Source organism: Oncorhynchus nerka, linkage group LG18 (assembly GCF_034236695.1).
Source record: "Oncorhynchus nerka isolate Pitt River linkage group LG18, Oner_Uvic_2.0, whole genome shotgun sequence".
In the NCBI taxonomy this organism is placed as follows: domain Eukaryota; kingdom Metazoa; phylum Chordata; class Actinopteri; order Salmoniformes; family Salmonidae; genus Oncorhynchus; species Oncorhynchus nerka.
The window spans coordinates 2441112-2457179 of NC_088413.1; the positions used below are offsets into that span (position 1 = coordinate 2441112).

Consider the following 16068-nt stretch of genomic DNA (forward strand, 5'->3'; position numbering starts at 1 on the left):
ACTATATACAGGGTATTACGGTACAGAGTCAATGTGGAGGCTATATACAGGGTATTACGGTACAGAGTCAATGTGGAGGCTATATACAGGGGGTACCGGTACAGAGTCAATGTGGAGGCTATATACAGGGGGTACTGGTACAGAGTCAATGTGGAGGCTATATACAGGGGGTACCGGTACAGAGTCAATGTGGAGGCTATATACAGGGGGTACCGGTACAGAGTCAATGTGGAGGCTATATACAGGGGTACCGGTACAGAGTCAATGTGGAGGCTATATACAGGGGGTACCAGTACAGAGTCAATGTGGAGGTTATATACAGGGGGTACCGGTACAGAGTCAATGTGGAGGCTATATACAGGGGCTACCGGTACAGAGTCAATGTGGAGGCTATATACAGGGGGTACCGGTACAGAGTCAATATGGAGGCTATATACAGGGGGTACCGGTACAGAGTCAATGTGGAGGCTATATACAGGGGGTACCGTACAGAGTCAATGTGGAGGCTATATACAGGGGGTACCGGTACAGAGTCAATGTGGAGGCTATATACAGGGGGTACCGGTACAGAGTCAATGTGGAGGCTATATACAGGGGTACCGGTACAGAGTCAATGTGGAGGCTATATACAGGGGGTACCGGTACAGAGTCAATGTGGAGGCTATATACAGGGGGTACCGGTACAGAGTCAATGTGGAGGCTATATACAGGGGGTACCGGTACAGAGTCAATGTGGAGGCTATATACAGGGGGTACCGGTACAGAGTCAATATGGAGGTTATATACAGGGGGTACCGGTACAGAGTCAATATGGAGGTTATATACAGGGGGTACCGGTACAGAGTCAATATGGAGGCTATATACAGGGTATTACGGTACAGAGTCAATGTGGAGGCTATATACAGGGGGTACCGGTACAGAGTCAATGTGGAGGCTATATACAGGGGGTACCGGTACAGAGTCAATATGGAGGTTATATACAGGGGGTACCGGTACAGAGTCAATGTGGAGGTTATATACAGGGGGTACCGGTACAGAGTCAATGTGGAGACTATATACAGGGGGTACCGGTACAGAGTCAATGTGGAGGCTATATACAGGGGGTACCTGTACAGAGTCAATGTGGAGGCTATATACAGGGGGTACCGGTACAGAGTCAATGTGGAGGCTATATACAGGGGGTACCGGTACAGAGTCAATGTGGAGGCTATATACAGGGGGTACCGGTACAGAGTCAATGTGGAGGCTATATACAGGGGGTACCGGTACCGAGTCAATGTGGAGGCTATATACAGGGTATTACGGTACAGAGGTAATGTGGAGGATATATACAGGGGGTACCGGTACAGAGTCAATGTGGAGGTTATATACAGGGGGTACCGGTACAGAGTCAATGTGGAGGTTATATACAGGGGGTACCGGTACAGAGTCAATGTGGAGACTATATACAGGGGGTACCGGTACAGAGTCAATGTGGAGGCTATATACAGGGTATTATGGTACAGAGTCAATGTGGAGGCTATATACAGGGGGTACCGGTACAGAGTCAATGTGGAGGCTATATACAGGGGGTACCGGTACAGAGTCAATGTGGAGGCTATATACAGGGGGTACCGGTACAGAGTCAATGTGGAGGTTATATACAGGGGGTACCGGTACAGAGTCAATGTGGAGGCTATATACAGGGGCTACCGGTACAGAGTCAATGTGGAGGCTATATACAGGGGGTACCGGTACAGAGTCAATATGGAGGCTATATACAGGGGGTACCGGTACAGAGTCAATGTGGAGGCTATATACAGGGGGTACCGGTACAGAGTCAATGTGGAGGCTATATACAGGGGGTACCGGTACAGAGTCAATGTGGAGGCTATATACAGGGGGTACCGGTACAGAGTCAATGTGGAGGCTATATACAGGGGGTACCGGTACAGAGTCAATGTGGAGGCTATATACAGGGGGTACCGGTACAGAGTCAATGTGGAGGCTATATACAGGGGGTACCGGTACAGAGTCAATGTGGAGGCTATATACAGGGGGTACCGGTACAGAGTCAATGTGGAGGCTATATACAGGGGGTACCGGTACAGAGTCAATATGGAGGTTATATACAGGGGGTACCGGTACAGAGTCAATATGGAGGTTATATACAGGGGGTACCGGTACAGAGTCAATATGGAGGCTATATACAGGGTATTACGGTACAGAGTCAATGTGGAGGCTATATACAGGGGGTACCGGTACAGAGTCAATGTGGAGGCTATATACAGGGGGTACCGGTACAGAGTCAATATGGAGGCTATATACAGGGGGTACCGGTACAGAGTCAATGTGGAGGCTATATACAGGGGGTACCGGTACCGAGTCAATGTGGAGGCTATATACAGGGGGTACCGGTACAGAGTCAATGTGGAGGCTATATACAGGGGGTACCGGTACAGAGTCTGGGTTAGTGGAGGTAATATGTACATGTAGGTAGGGGGAAAGTGACTATGCATAGATAATAAACAGCGAATAGCAGGGGGTACAGGTACCGAATCAATGTGCGGGGGTACAGGTTAGTCGAGGTAATTTGTACATGTAGGTAGGGGTACGGGTTAGTGATAATAAACAGCGAGTATCAGCAGTGTACAAACATGTGTAAATAGACCGGGTGGCTATTTAAATAATTGTTCAGCAGTCTTATGGCTCGGGGGTAGAAGCTGTGTTCAGGGTGTTGTACTCAACATATTCTACAACCCTCCATATTTTAGAATGGAACATAGTTAGATTAGTCCTATCACCTTGTCTCATTGGATGGGTGTGTTCTATAACAACCAATTAGATTAGTCCTATCACCTTGTCCCTTGCCCATTGGATGGTGTGTTCTATAACAACCAATTAGATTAGTCCTATCACCTTGTCCCTTGCCCATTGGATGGTGTGTTCTATAACAACCAATTAGATTAGTCCTATCACCTTGTCCCTTGCCCATTGGATGGTGTGTTCTATAACAACCAATTAGATTAGTCCTATCACCTTGTCCCTTGTCCCTTGGATGGGTGTGTTCTATAACAACCAATTAGATTAGTCCTATCACCTTGTCTCATTGGATGGGTGTGTTCTATAACAACCAATTAGATTAGTCCTATCACCTTGTCCCTTGCCCATTGGATGGTGTGTTCTATAATAACCAGTTAGATTAGTCCTATCACCTTGTCCCTTGCCCATTGGATGGTGTGTTCTATAACAACCAATTAGATTAGTCCTATCACCTTGTCCCTTGGATGGTGTGTTCTATAACAACCAGTTAGATTAGTCCTATCACCTTGTCCCTTGGATGGGCGTGTTCTATAACAACCAATTAGATTAGTCCTATCACCTTGTCCCTTGCCCATTGGATGGTGTGTTCTATAACAACCAGTTAGATTAGTCCTATCACCTTGTCTCGTGCCCATTGGATGGTGTGTTCTATAACAACCAGTTAGATTAGTCCTATCACCTTGTCCCTTGGATGGGTGTGTTCTATAACAACCAATTAGATTAGTCCTATCACCTTGTCCCATTGGATGGTGTGTTCTATAACAACCAATTAGATTAGTCCTATCACCTTGTCCCTTGCCCATTGGATGGTGTGTTCTATAATAACCAATTAGATTAGTCCTATCACCTTGCCCATTGGATGGTGTGTTCTATAATAACCAATTAGATTAGTCCTATCACCTTGTCCCTTGCCCATTGGATGGTGTGTTCTATAACAACCAGTTAGATTAGTCCTATCCTTGTCCCTTGTCCATTGGATGGTGTGTTCTATGACAACCAATTAGATTAGTCCTATCACCTTGTCCCTTGCCCATTGGATGGTGTGTTCTATGACAACCAATTAGATTAGTCCTATCACCTTGTCCCTTGCCCATTGGATGGGCGTGTTCTATAACAACCAATTAGATTAGTCCTATCACCTTGTCCCTTGGATGGGTGTGTTCTATAACAACCAATTAGATTAGTCCTATCACCTTGTCCCATTGGATGGTGTGTTCTATAACAACCAATTAGATTAGTCCTATCACCTTGTCCCATTGGATGGTGTGTTCTATAACAACCAATTAGATTAGTCCTATCACCTTGTCCCTTGCCCATTGGATGGTGTGTTCTATAACAACCAATTAGATTAGTCCTATCACCTTGTCCCTTGCCCATTGGATGGTGTTCTATAACAACCAATTAGATTAGTCCTATCACCTTGTCCCTTGCCCATTGGATGGGCGTGTTCTATAACAACCAATTAGATTAGTCCTATCACCTTGTCCCATTGGATGGTGTGTTCTATAACAACCAATTAGATTAGTCCTATCACCTTGTCTCTTGCCCATTGGATGGTGTGTTCTATAACAACCAATTAGATTAGTCCTATCACCTTGTCCCTTGCCCATTGGATGGTGTGTTCTATAACAACCAATTAGATTAGTCCTATCACCTTGTCCCTTGGATGGTGTGTTCTATAACAACCAATTAGATTAGTCCTATCACCTTGTCCCTTGGATGGGTGTGTTCTATAACCCATTGGATGGTGTGTGTTCTATAACAACCAATTAGATTAGTCCTATCACCTTGTCCCTTGCCCATTGGATGGTGTGTTCTATAACAACCAGTTAGATTAGTCCTATCACCTTGTCCCTTGCCCATTGGATGGTGTGTTCTATAACAACCAATTAGATTAGTCCTATCACCTTGTCCCTTGGATGGTGTGTTCTATAACAACCAATTAGATTAGTCCTATCACCTTGTCCCTTGCCCATTGGATGGTGTGTTCTATAATAACCAGTTAGATTAGTCCTATCACCTGGTGTGTTCTATAACAACCAATTAGATTAGTCCTATCATTGGATGGTGTGTTCTATAACAACCAGTTAGATTAGTCCTATCACCTTGTCCCATTGGATGGTGTGTTCTATAACAACCAATTAGATTAGTCCTATCACCTTGTGCCCATTGGATGGTGTGTTCTATAACAACCAATTAGATTAGTCCTATCACCTTGTCCCTTGCCCATTGGATGGTGTGTTCTATAACAACCAACATTAGTCCCAATTAGATTAGTCCTATCACATTGGATGGTGTGTCTATAACAACCTTAGTCCCATTGGCCCATTGGATGGTGTGTTCTATAACAACCAACCTTAGATTAACAACCTATCACCTTGTCCCTTGTCCATTGGATGGTGTGTTCTATAACAACCAATTAGATTAGTCCTATCACCTTGTCCCTTGCCCATTGGATGGTGTGTTCTATAACAACCAATTAGATTAGTCCTATCACCTTGTCCCATTGGATGGTGTGTTCTATAACAACCAATTAGATTAGTCCTATCACCTTGTCCCTTGCCCATTGGATGGTGTGTTCTATAACAACCAATTAGATTAGTCCTATCACCTTGTCCCATTGGATGGTGTGTTCTATAACAACCAATTAGATTAGTCCTATCATTAGATTAGTCCTATCCCTTGCCCATTGGATGGTGTGTTCTATAACAACCAATTAGATTAGTCCTATCACCTTGTCCCTTGCCCATTGATGGTGTGTTCTATAACAACCAATTAGATTAGTCCTATCACCTTGTCCCTTGCCCATTTGTGTTCTATAACAACCAATTAGATTAGTGTCCCTTGCCCCTATAACAACCATTAGATTAGTCCTATCCCTTGTCCCATTGGATGGTGTGTTCTATAACAACCAATTAGATTAGTCCTATCACCTTGTCCCTTGCCCATTGGATGGTGTGTTCTATAACAACCAATTAGATTAGTCCTATCACCTTGTCCCATTGGATGGTGTGTTCTATAACAACCAATTAGATTAGTCCTATCACCTTGTCCCTTGCCCATTGGATGGTGTGTTCTATAACAACCAATTAGATTAGTCCTATCACCTTGTCCCTTGTCCCTTGGATGGTGTGTTCTATAACAACCAATTAGATTAGTCCTATCACCTTGTCCCTGCCCATTGGATGGTGTGTTCTATAACAACCAATTAGATTAGTCCTATCACCTTGTCCCTTGCCCATTGGATGGTGTGTTCTATAACAACCAATTAGATTAGTCCTATCACCTTGTCCCTTGCCCATTGGATGGTGTGTTCTATAACAACCAATTAGATTAGTCCTATCACCTTGTCCCATTGGATGGTGTGTTCTATAACAACCAGTTAGATTAGTCCTATCACCTTGTCCCATTGGATGGTGTGTTCTATAACAACCAGTTAGATTAGTCCTATCACCTTGTCCCTTGCCCATTGGATGGTGTGTTCTATAACAACCAGTTAGATTAGTCCTATCACCTTGTCCCATTGGATGGTGTGTTCTATAACAACCAGTTAGATTAGTCCTATCACCTTGTCCCATTGGATGGTGTGTTCTATAACAACCAATTAGATTAGTCCTATCACCTTGTCCCTTGCCCATTGGATGGTGTGTTCTATAACAACCAATTAGATTAGTCCTATCACCTTGTCCCTTGCCCATTGGATGGTGTGTTCTATAACAACCAGTTAGATTAGTCCTATCACCTTGTCCCTTGGATGGGTGTGTTCTATAACAACCAATTAGATTAGTCCTATCACCTTGTCCCATTGGATGGTGTGTTCTATAACAACCAATTAGATTAGTCCTATCACCTTGTCCCTTGCCCATTGGATGGTGTGTTCTATAACAACCAATTAGATTAGTCCTATCACCTTGTCCCATTGGATGGTGTGTTCTATAATAACCAATTAGATTAGTCCTATCACCTTGTCCCTTGCCCATTGATGGTGTGTTCTATAACAACCAGTTAGATTAGTCCTATCACCATTGGATGGTTGTCCCTTGTCCATTGGATGGTGTGTTCTATGACAACCAATTAGATTAGTCCTATCACCTTGTCCCTTGCCCATTGGATGGTGTGTTCTATGACAACCAATTAGATTAGTCCTATCACCTTGTCCCTTGCCCATTGGATGGTGTGTTCTATAACAACCAATTAGATTAGTCCTATCACCTTGTCCCTTGGATGGGTGTGTTCTATAACAACCAATTAGATTAGTCCTATCACCTTGTCCCATTGGATGGTGTGTTCTATAACAACCAATTAGATTAGTCCTATCACCTTGTCCCATTGGATGGTGTGTTCTATAACAACCAATTAGATTAGTCCTATCACCTTGTCCCTTGCCCATTGGATGGTGTGTTCTATAACAACCAATTAGATTAGTCCTATCACCTTGTCCCTTGCCCATTGGATGGTGTGTTCTATAACAACCAATTAGATTAGTCCTATCACCTTGTCCCTTGCCCATTGGATGGGCGTGTTCTATAACAACCAATTAGATTAGTCCTATCACCTTGTCCCATTGGATGGTGTGTTCTATAACAACCAATTAGATTAGTCCTATCACCTTGTCTCTTGCCCATTGGATGGTGTGTTCTATAACAACCAATTAGATTAGTCCTATCACCTTGTCCCTTGCCCATTGGATGGTGTGTTCTATAACAACCAATTAGATTAGTCCTATCACCTTGTCCCTTGGATGGTGTGTTCTATAACAACCAATTAGATTAGTCCTATCACCTTGTCCCTTGGATGGGTGTGTTCTATAACAACCAATTAGATTAGTCCTATCACCTTGTCCCTTGCCCATTGGATGGTGTGTTCTATAACAACCAATTAGATTAGTCCTATCACCTTGTCCCTTGGATGGTGTGTTCTATAACAACCAGTTAGATTAGTCCTATCACCTTGTCCCTTGCCCATTGGATGGTGTGTTCTATAACAACCAGTTAGATTAGTCCTATCACCTTGTCCCTTGCCCATTGGATGGTGTGTTCTATAACAACCAATTAGATTAGTCCTATCACCTTGTCCCTTGCCCATTGGATGGTGTGTTCTATGACAACCAATTAGATTAGTCCTATCACCTTGTCCCTTGCCCATTGGATGGTGTGTTCTATGACAACCAATTAGATTAGTCCTATCACCTTGTCCCTTGCCCATTGGATGGTGTGTTCTATAACAACCAATTAGATTAGTCCTATCACCTTGTCCCTTGCCCATTGGATGGTGTGTTCTATAACAACCAATTAGATTAGTCCTATCACCTTGTCCCATTGGATGGTGTGTTCTATAACAACCAATTAGATTAGTCCTATCACCTTGTCCCATTGGATGGTGTGTTCTATAACAACCAATTAGATTAGTCCTATCACCTTGTCCCATTGGATGGTTGCCCATTGGATGGTGGTGTGTTCTATAACAACCAATTAGATTAGTCCTATCACCTTGTCAACCTTGCCCATTGGATGGTGTGTTCTATAACAACCAATTAGATTAGTCCTATCACCTTGTCCCTTGCCCATTGGATGGTGTGTTCTATAACAACCAATTAGATTAGTCCTATCACCTTGTCCCTTCCCATTGGATGGTGTGTTCTATAACAACCAATTAGATTAGTCCTATCACCTTGTCCCTTGCCCATTGGATGGTGTGTTCTATAACAACCAATTAGATTAGTCCTATCACCTTGTCCCTTAGTAACAACCAATTAGATTAGTCCACCTTGTCCCTTGCCCATTGATGGTGTGTTCTATAACAAACCAGATTAGTCCTATCACCTTGTCCCTTATGGTGTGTTCTATAACAACCAGTTAGATTAGTCCTATCACCTTGTCCCTTGCCCATTGGATGGTGTGTTCTATAACAACCAGTTAGATTAGTCCTATCACCTTGTCCCTTGCCCATTGGATGGTGTGTTCTATAACAACCAATTAGATTAGTCCTATCACCTTGTCCCTTGCCCATTGGATGGTGTGTTCTATGACAACCAATTAGATTAGTCCTATCACCTTGTCCCTTGCCCATTGGATGGTGTGTTCTATGACAACCAATTAGATTAGTCCTATCACCTTGTCCCTTGCCCATTCCCTTGCCCATTGGATGGTGTGTTCTATAACAACCAATTAGATTAGTCCTATCACCTTGTCCCTTGCCCATTGGATGGTGTGTTCTATAACAACCAATTAGATTAGTCCTATCACCTTGTCCCTTGCCCATTGGATGGTGTGTTCTATAACAACCAATTAGATTAGTCCTATCACCTTGTCCCTTGGATGGGTGTGTTCTATAACAACCAATTAGATTAGTCCTATCACCTTGTCCCTTGGATGGGTGTGTTCTATAACAACCAATTAGATTAGTCCTATCACCTTGTCCCTTGCCCATTGGATGGTGTGTTCTATAACAACCAATTAGATTAGTCCTATCACCTTGTCCCTTGGATGGTGTGTTCTATAACAACCAGTTAGATTAGTCCTATCACCTTGTCCCTTGCCCATTGGATGGTGTGTTCTATAATAACCAGTTAGATTAGTCCTATCACCTTGTCCCTTGCCCATTGGATGGTGTGTTCTATGACAACCAATTAGATTAGTCCTATCACCTTGCCCAATGGATGGGTGTGTTCTATAACAACCAATTAGATTAGTCCTATCACCTTGTCCCTTGCCCATTGGATGGTGTGTTCTATAACAACCAATTAGATTAGTCCTATCACCTTGTCCCTTGCCCATTGGATGGTGTGTTCTATAACAACCAATTAGATTAGTCCTATCACCTTGTCCCTTGCCCATTGGATGGTGTGTTCTATGACAACCAATTAGATTAGTCCTATCACCTTGTCCCTTGCCCATTGGATGGTGTGTTCTATAACAACCAATTAGATTAGTCCTATCACCTTGTCCCTTGCCCATTGGATGGTGTGTTCTATAATAACCAGTTAGATTAGTCCTATCACCTTGCCCATTGGATGGGTGTGTTCTATAACAACCAATTAGATTAGTCCTATCACCTTGTCCCTTGCCCATTGGATGGTGTGTTCTATAACAACCAGTTAGATTAGTCCTATCACCTTGTCCCTTGCCCATTGGATGGTGTGTTCTATGACAACCAGTTAGATTAGTCCTATCACCTTGTCCATTGCCCATTGGATGGTGTGTTCTATGACAACCAGTTAGATTAGTCCTATCACCTTGTCCCTTGCCCATTGGATGGTGTGTTCTATGACAGCAGGGAAAGACTTCACTGGGGACACACTGGTTATACAGAATGGAATCTCCTCTTCTGGTGGGTACACAGAGATACACTGGTTATACCAGAGACACACTGGTTATATATACAATACACAGAGACACACTGGTTATACACAGAGACACACTGGTTATACACAGAGACACTGGTTATACACAGAGACACACTGGTTATACACAGAGACACACTGGTTATACACAGAGACACACTGGTTATACACAGAGACACACTGGTTATACACAGACACACTGGTTATACACAGACACACTGGTTATACACAGAGACACTGGTTATACACAGAGATACACTGGCTATACACAGAGACACACTGGTTATACACAGAGACACTGGTTATACACAGAGACACTGGTTATACACAGAGAGAGAGAAAGAGAGAAAGAGAGAGAGAAAGAAAGGGAGAGAGAGAGAGAGAGAGAGAGAGAGAGAGAGAGAGAGACAGACAGGCAGGGAGACAGAGATACAGACAGAGAGAGACAGACAGAGAGGCAGACAGACAGAGACACACAGAGACAGACAGGCAGACAGACAGACACACAGAGAAAGACAGACAGAGACAGGCAGACAGACAGAGACAGGCAGACAGACAGAGACAGGCAGGCGGGCAGGCAGACAGACAGGCATCTGGTTATACATGGCTGGTACGACGAGAGAGACAGACAGAGAGGCAGACAGACAGGCAGAGAGGCAGACAGACAGGCAGAGAGGCAGACAGACAAACACACAGAGAAAGACAGACAGACAGACAGGCAGACAGACAGGCAGACAGAGACGGGCAGGCAGGCAGACAGAGACAGGCAGACAGACAGACAGACACACAGAGAAAGACAGACAGAGACGGGCAGGCGGGCAGGCAGACAGACACACAGAGAAAGACAGACAGAGACAGGCAGACGGGCAGACGGACAGACGGGCAGGCGGACAGACAGAACGTACATGGCTGTTGTACGACTCGGTCAGGTTGGGCACGATGATCTCCGTGTGTCCTTTGGTTCCCATGGTACCGGAATCCAGAAGAGCCTTCTGATTGGATACACTGCGGCTGTTTGGGAGAACCAAATCACAGAGAGAGAGAGAGGGGCAGAGCATTCAGCGTGATCAATTAGTGTTGATTAATAATCCCATTTTATCCCCTTCCTCCCCTCAATTCAGGATTTACCCCTGAGGTACAGTCACGTGAGTCCGCAACAACAATATACCAACACACCACAACTATTCACTGTCACCATAACAACCCCCCCTCACCTGTCGACGTATCTGCGAGCCTCTACATTGTCCAGCGCCGTGACAACCAGGTGTAGGCGGGAGTAGAACAGGTCGTTGTAGACCCCCTCGGTGGCAGGACACACCTTGTTGAGGTGAGCGTCTACCTGCATCTCTGGGTTGATCTCCAAGGTCGCTACGGCTGCTGTGGTGCTCTTGGGTTTCTGATGGAGGGAGGGAGAGAGAGAGAGAGAGAGAGAGAGAGAGAGAGAGAGAGAGAGAGAGAGAGAGAGAGAGAGAGAGAGAGAGAGAGAGAGAGAGACAGAGAGGAGAGAGAGGGAGGCAGAGGGAGGGAGGTAGGGAGAGACAGGAGGGAGGAGGGAGGGAGGGAGAGAGGGAGGGAGGGAGGGAGGGAGGGAGGTAGGGAGGGAGGGGAGGGAGAGAGGCAGAGGGAGGGAGGGAGGGAGGGAGGCAGGTAGGTAGGGAGGGAGGGAGGCAGAGGGAGGGAGAGAGGCAGAGGGGGGGAGGGAGGGAGGGAGGGAGGGAGGGAGGGAGGGAGGGAGGGAGGGAGGGAGAAGGAGGGAGGGAGGCAGATGGAGGCAGGGAGGGAGGGAGGGAGGAACAGAGAGAGGGAGGCAGGGAGGGAGGCAGGGGAGGGAGGGGGGGAGGGGAGGGAGGGAGGGAGGGAGGGAGGGAGGGAGGGAGGGAGGGTCAGACAAGTTGTGGACAAAACTTATAAGGGATGATGATGATTAATAAAAGACGGTCTCCGTGTGTGTGTGTGTGTGTGTGTCTGACCTGTATGTGCTGAGATCTGAAGAGGAACTGTCTGTTGAGGTTGGACTTCTCTATCAGGTCTGGGTCCGTCACACACACCTGGGGAATAGGTAATCAATCAATCAATCAATCAATCAATCAATCAATCAATCAATCAATCAATCAATCAATCAATCAATCAAATCAAACACACACCTTAACTAATGACTTTACCAATCAATGAACTAATCAGTCTGTCAGGCACACGTGGCGACCACAGAAGAGAACAGGTAATAAACTAAATCAACCAACCAATCCCTACCTCTCCTGAGCTCTTGGCCAATCCCACTCCCAGCAGGGCAAAGTTCTTGAGCATCTCACAGCCAATGGCTCCACAGCCCACCTGGAGAAGACACCACCCCCACAGCACTCTGTCATCAACTACCCCATCAGTCCCTTCAAACCATCCTTCCTTCCTTCCTTCCTTCAGGTAAACTGTCCAAAGACTGACCCACTGATTTGGGACAGACCATCAGTCCCAACTTCCTTGTTTTCAGATGGTCACATGTTCAAACCTTGGGTCAAAGGCAAGGCAAGGTTTGGGGACCCCTGTATTAGTGTGGGTACTGATACATGTGGGTTGTCACAGTGTGGGTTGTAACAGTGTGGGTTGTCACAGTGTGGGTTTTAACAGCGTGGGTTGTAACAGCGTGGGTTGTAACAGCGTGGGTTGTCACAGCGTGGGTTGTCACAGCGTGGGTTGTCACAGCGTGGGTTGTCACAGCGTGGGTTGTCACAGTGTGGGTTTTAACAGTGTGGGTACTGATACATGTGGGTTGTCACAGTGTGGGTTGTAACAGAGTGGGTTGTAACAGTGTGGGTTGTCACAGTGTGGGTTTTAACAGCGTGGGTTGTAACAGCGTGGGTTGTCACAGTGTGGGTTTTGACAGTGTGGGTTGTGCCAGCGTGGGTTGTGCCAGTGTGGGTTGTGCCAGCGTGGGTTGTGCCAGCGTGGGTTGTGCCAGCGTGGGTTGTGCCAGCGTGGGTTTTGACAGTGTGGGTTGTAAACCCGTTGGCTGTACCAGCGTGGGTTGTAACAGTGTGGGTTGTGACAGTGTGGGTTGTGACAGTGTGGGTTGTGCCAGCGTGGGTTGTGCCAGCGTGGGTTGTGACAGCGTGGGTTGTGACAGTGTGGGTTGTGACAGTGTGGGTTGTAACAGCGTGGGTTGTAACAGTGTGGGTTGTAACAGCGTGGGTTGTAACAGTGTGGGTTGTAACAGTGTGGGTTGTAACAGTGTGGGTTGTAACAGCGTGGGTTGTAACAGCGTGGGTTGTAACAGTGTGGGTTGTAACAGTGTGGGTTGTAACAGTGTGGGCTGTAACAGTGTGGGTTGTAACAGGGTGGGTTGTTATAGTGTGGGTTGTAACAGCGTGGGTTGTCACAGTGTGGGTTTTGACAGTGTGGGTTTTGACAGTGTGGGTACTGATACATGTGGGTTGTCACAGTGTGGGTTTTAACAGTGTGGGTTTTGACAGTGTGGGTTGTGCCATCGTGGGTTGTGCCAGCGTGGGTTTTGACAGTGTGGGTTGTAAACCCGTTGGCTGTACCAGCGTGGGTTGTAACAGTGTGGGTTGTGACAGTGTGGGTTGTGACAGTGTGGGTTGTAACAGTGTGGGTTGTGACAGTGTGGGTTGTGACAGTGTGGGTTGTAACAGTGTGGGTTGTGACAGTAGTGGGTTGTGACAGTGTGGGTTGTGACAGTGTGGGTTGTGACAGTAGTGGGTTGTGACAGTGTGGGTTGTAACAGTGTGGGTTGTGACAGCGTGGGTTGTGACAGTGTGGGTTGTGACAGCGTGGGTTGTAACAGTGTGGGTTGTAACAGCGTGGGTTGTAACAGCGTGGGTTGTAACAGTGTGGGTTGTGACAGTGTGGGTTGTAACAGTGTGGGCTGTAACAGTGTGGGCTGTAACAGTGTGGGTTGTAACAGTGTGGGTTGTAACAGTGTGGGTTGTGACAGTAGTGGGTTGTGACAGTGTGGGTTGTAACAGTGTGGGTTGTGACAGTGTGGGTTGTGACAGTGTGGGTTGTAACAGCGTGGGTTGTGCCAGCGTGGGTTTTGACAGTGTGGGTTGTAAACCCGTTGGCTGTACCAGCGTGGGTTGTAACAGTGTGGGTTGTGACAGTGTGGGTTGTGACAGTGTGGGTTGTAACAGTGTGGGTTGTGACAGTGTGGGTTGTAACAGTGTGGGTTGTGACAGTGTGGGTTGTGACAGTAGTGGGTTGTGACAGTGTGGGTTGTAACAGTGTGGGTTGTGACAGTGTGGGTTGTGACAGTGTGGGTTGTAACAGTGTGGGTTGTAACAGCGTGGGTTGTGACAGCGTGGTGTGGGTTGTGACAGCGTGGTGTGGGTTGTGCCAGCGTGGGTTGTGACAGCGTGGGTTGTGACAGCGTGGGTTGTGACAGTGTGGGTTGTGACAGTGTGGGTTGTGACAGTGTGGGTTGTAACAGCGTGGGTTGTGACAGCGTGGGTTGTAACAGTGTGGGTTGTAACAGCGTGGGTTGTAACAGTGTGGGTTGTAACAGTGTGGGCTGTAACAGTGTGGGTTGTAACAGTGTGGGCTGTAACAGTGTGGGTTGTAACAGTGTGGGTTGTAACAGCGTGGGTTGTAACAGTGTGGGTTGTAACAGTGTGGGTTGTAACAGGGTGGGTTGTTATAGTGTGGGTTGTAACAGCGTGGGTTGTCACAGTGTGGGTTTTGACAGTGTGGGTTTTGACAGTGTGGGTACTGATACATGTGGGTTGTCACAGTGTGGGTTTTAACAGTGTGGGTTTTGACAGTGTGGGTTCTGCCAGCGTGGGTTGTGCCAGTGTGGGTTGTGCCAGCGTGGGTTGTGCCAGCGTGGGTTGTGCCAGCGTGGGTTTTGACAGTGTGGGTTGTAAACCCGTTGGCTGTACCAGCGTGGGTTGTGACAGTGTGGGTTGTGACAGTATGGGTTGTAACAGTGTGGGTTGTGACAGTGTGGGTTGTGACAGTGTGGGTTGTGACAGTGTGGGTTGTAACAGTGTGGGTTGTGACAGTAGTGGGTTGTGACAGTGTGGGTTGTGCAGTGTGGGTTGTGACAGTGTGGGTTGTGACAGTGTGGGTTGTGACAGTGTGGGTTGTGACAGTGTGGGTTGTAACAGCGTGGGTTGTAACAGCGTGGGTTGTAACAGTGTGGGTTGTAACAGTGTGGGTTGTAACAGGGTGGGTTGTTATAGTGTGGGTTGTAACAGCGTGGGTTGTCACAGTGTGGGTTTTAACAGTGTGGGTTTTGACAGTGTGGGTTGTGCCAGCGTGGGTTGTGCCAGCGTGGGTTGTGCCAGCGTGGGTTGTGCCAGCGTGGGTTGTGCCAGCGTGGGTTTTGACAGTGTGGGTTGTAAACCCGTTGGCTGTACCAGCGTGGGTTGTGACAGTGTGGGTTGTGACAGTGTGGGTTGTGGCAGTGTGGGTTGTGGCAGTGTGGGTTGTGACAGTAGTGGGTTGTGACAGCGTGGGTTGTAACAGCGTGGGTTGTAACAGTGTGGGTTGTAACAGGGTGGGTTGTTAAAGTGTGGGTTGTAACAGCGTGGGTTGTAACAGCGTGGGTTGTAACAGCGTGGGTTGTTATAGTGTGGGTTGTAACAGAGTGGGTTGTAACAGCGTGGGTTGTAACAGCGTGGGTTGTAACAGTGTGGGTTGTAACAGTGTGGGTTGTTATAGTGTGGGTTGTAACAGCGTGGGTTGTAACAGTGTGGGTTGTAACAGTGTGGGTTGTCACAGAGTGGGTTGTAACAGCGTGGGTTGTAACAGCGTGGGTTGTCACAGTGTGGGTTGTAACAGCGTGGGGTGTAACAGCGTGGGTTGTAACAGCGTGGGTTGTCACAGTGTGGGTTGTAACAGCGTGGGGTGTAACAGCGTGGGTTGTAACAGTGTGGGTTGTAACAGCGTGGGGTGTAACAGCGTGGGTTGTAACA

At 46.7% G+C, this 16068-nt stretch overlaps 1 protein-coding gene across 1 annotated transcript in view; it reads right to left on the reverse strand.

Annotated features, from left to right (window-relative positions):
• The window catches only part of LOC115119075 (ubiquitin-like modifier-activating enzyme 6), a 75496-nt gene that overhangs the window by 38628 nt on the left and 20800 nt on the right, over window positions 1–16068 (reverse strand). Inside the window, 5 exon segments of the mRNA XM_065003426.1 lie at window positions 10037–10150; window positions 11050–11155; window positions 11359–11540; window positions 12115–12192; window positions 12395–12475. Coding sequence (XP_064859498.1) covers window positions 10037–10150; window positions 11050–11155; window positions 11359–11540; window positions 12115–12192; window positions 12395–12475 — 561 coding nt within the window.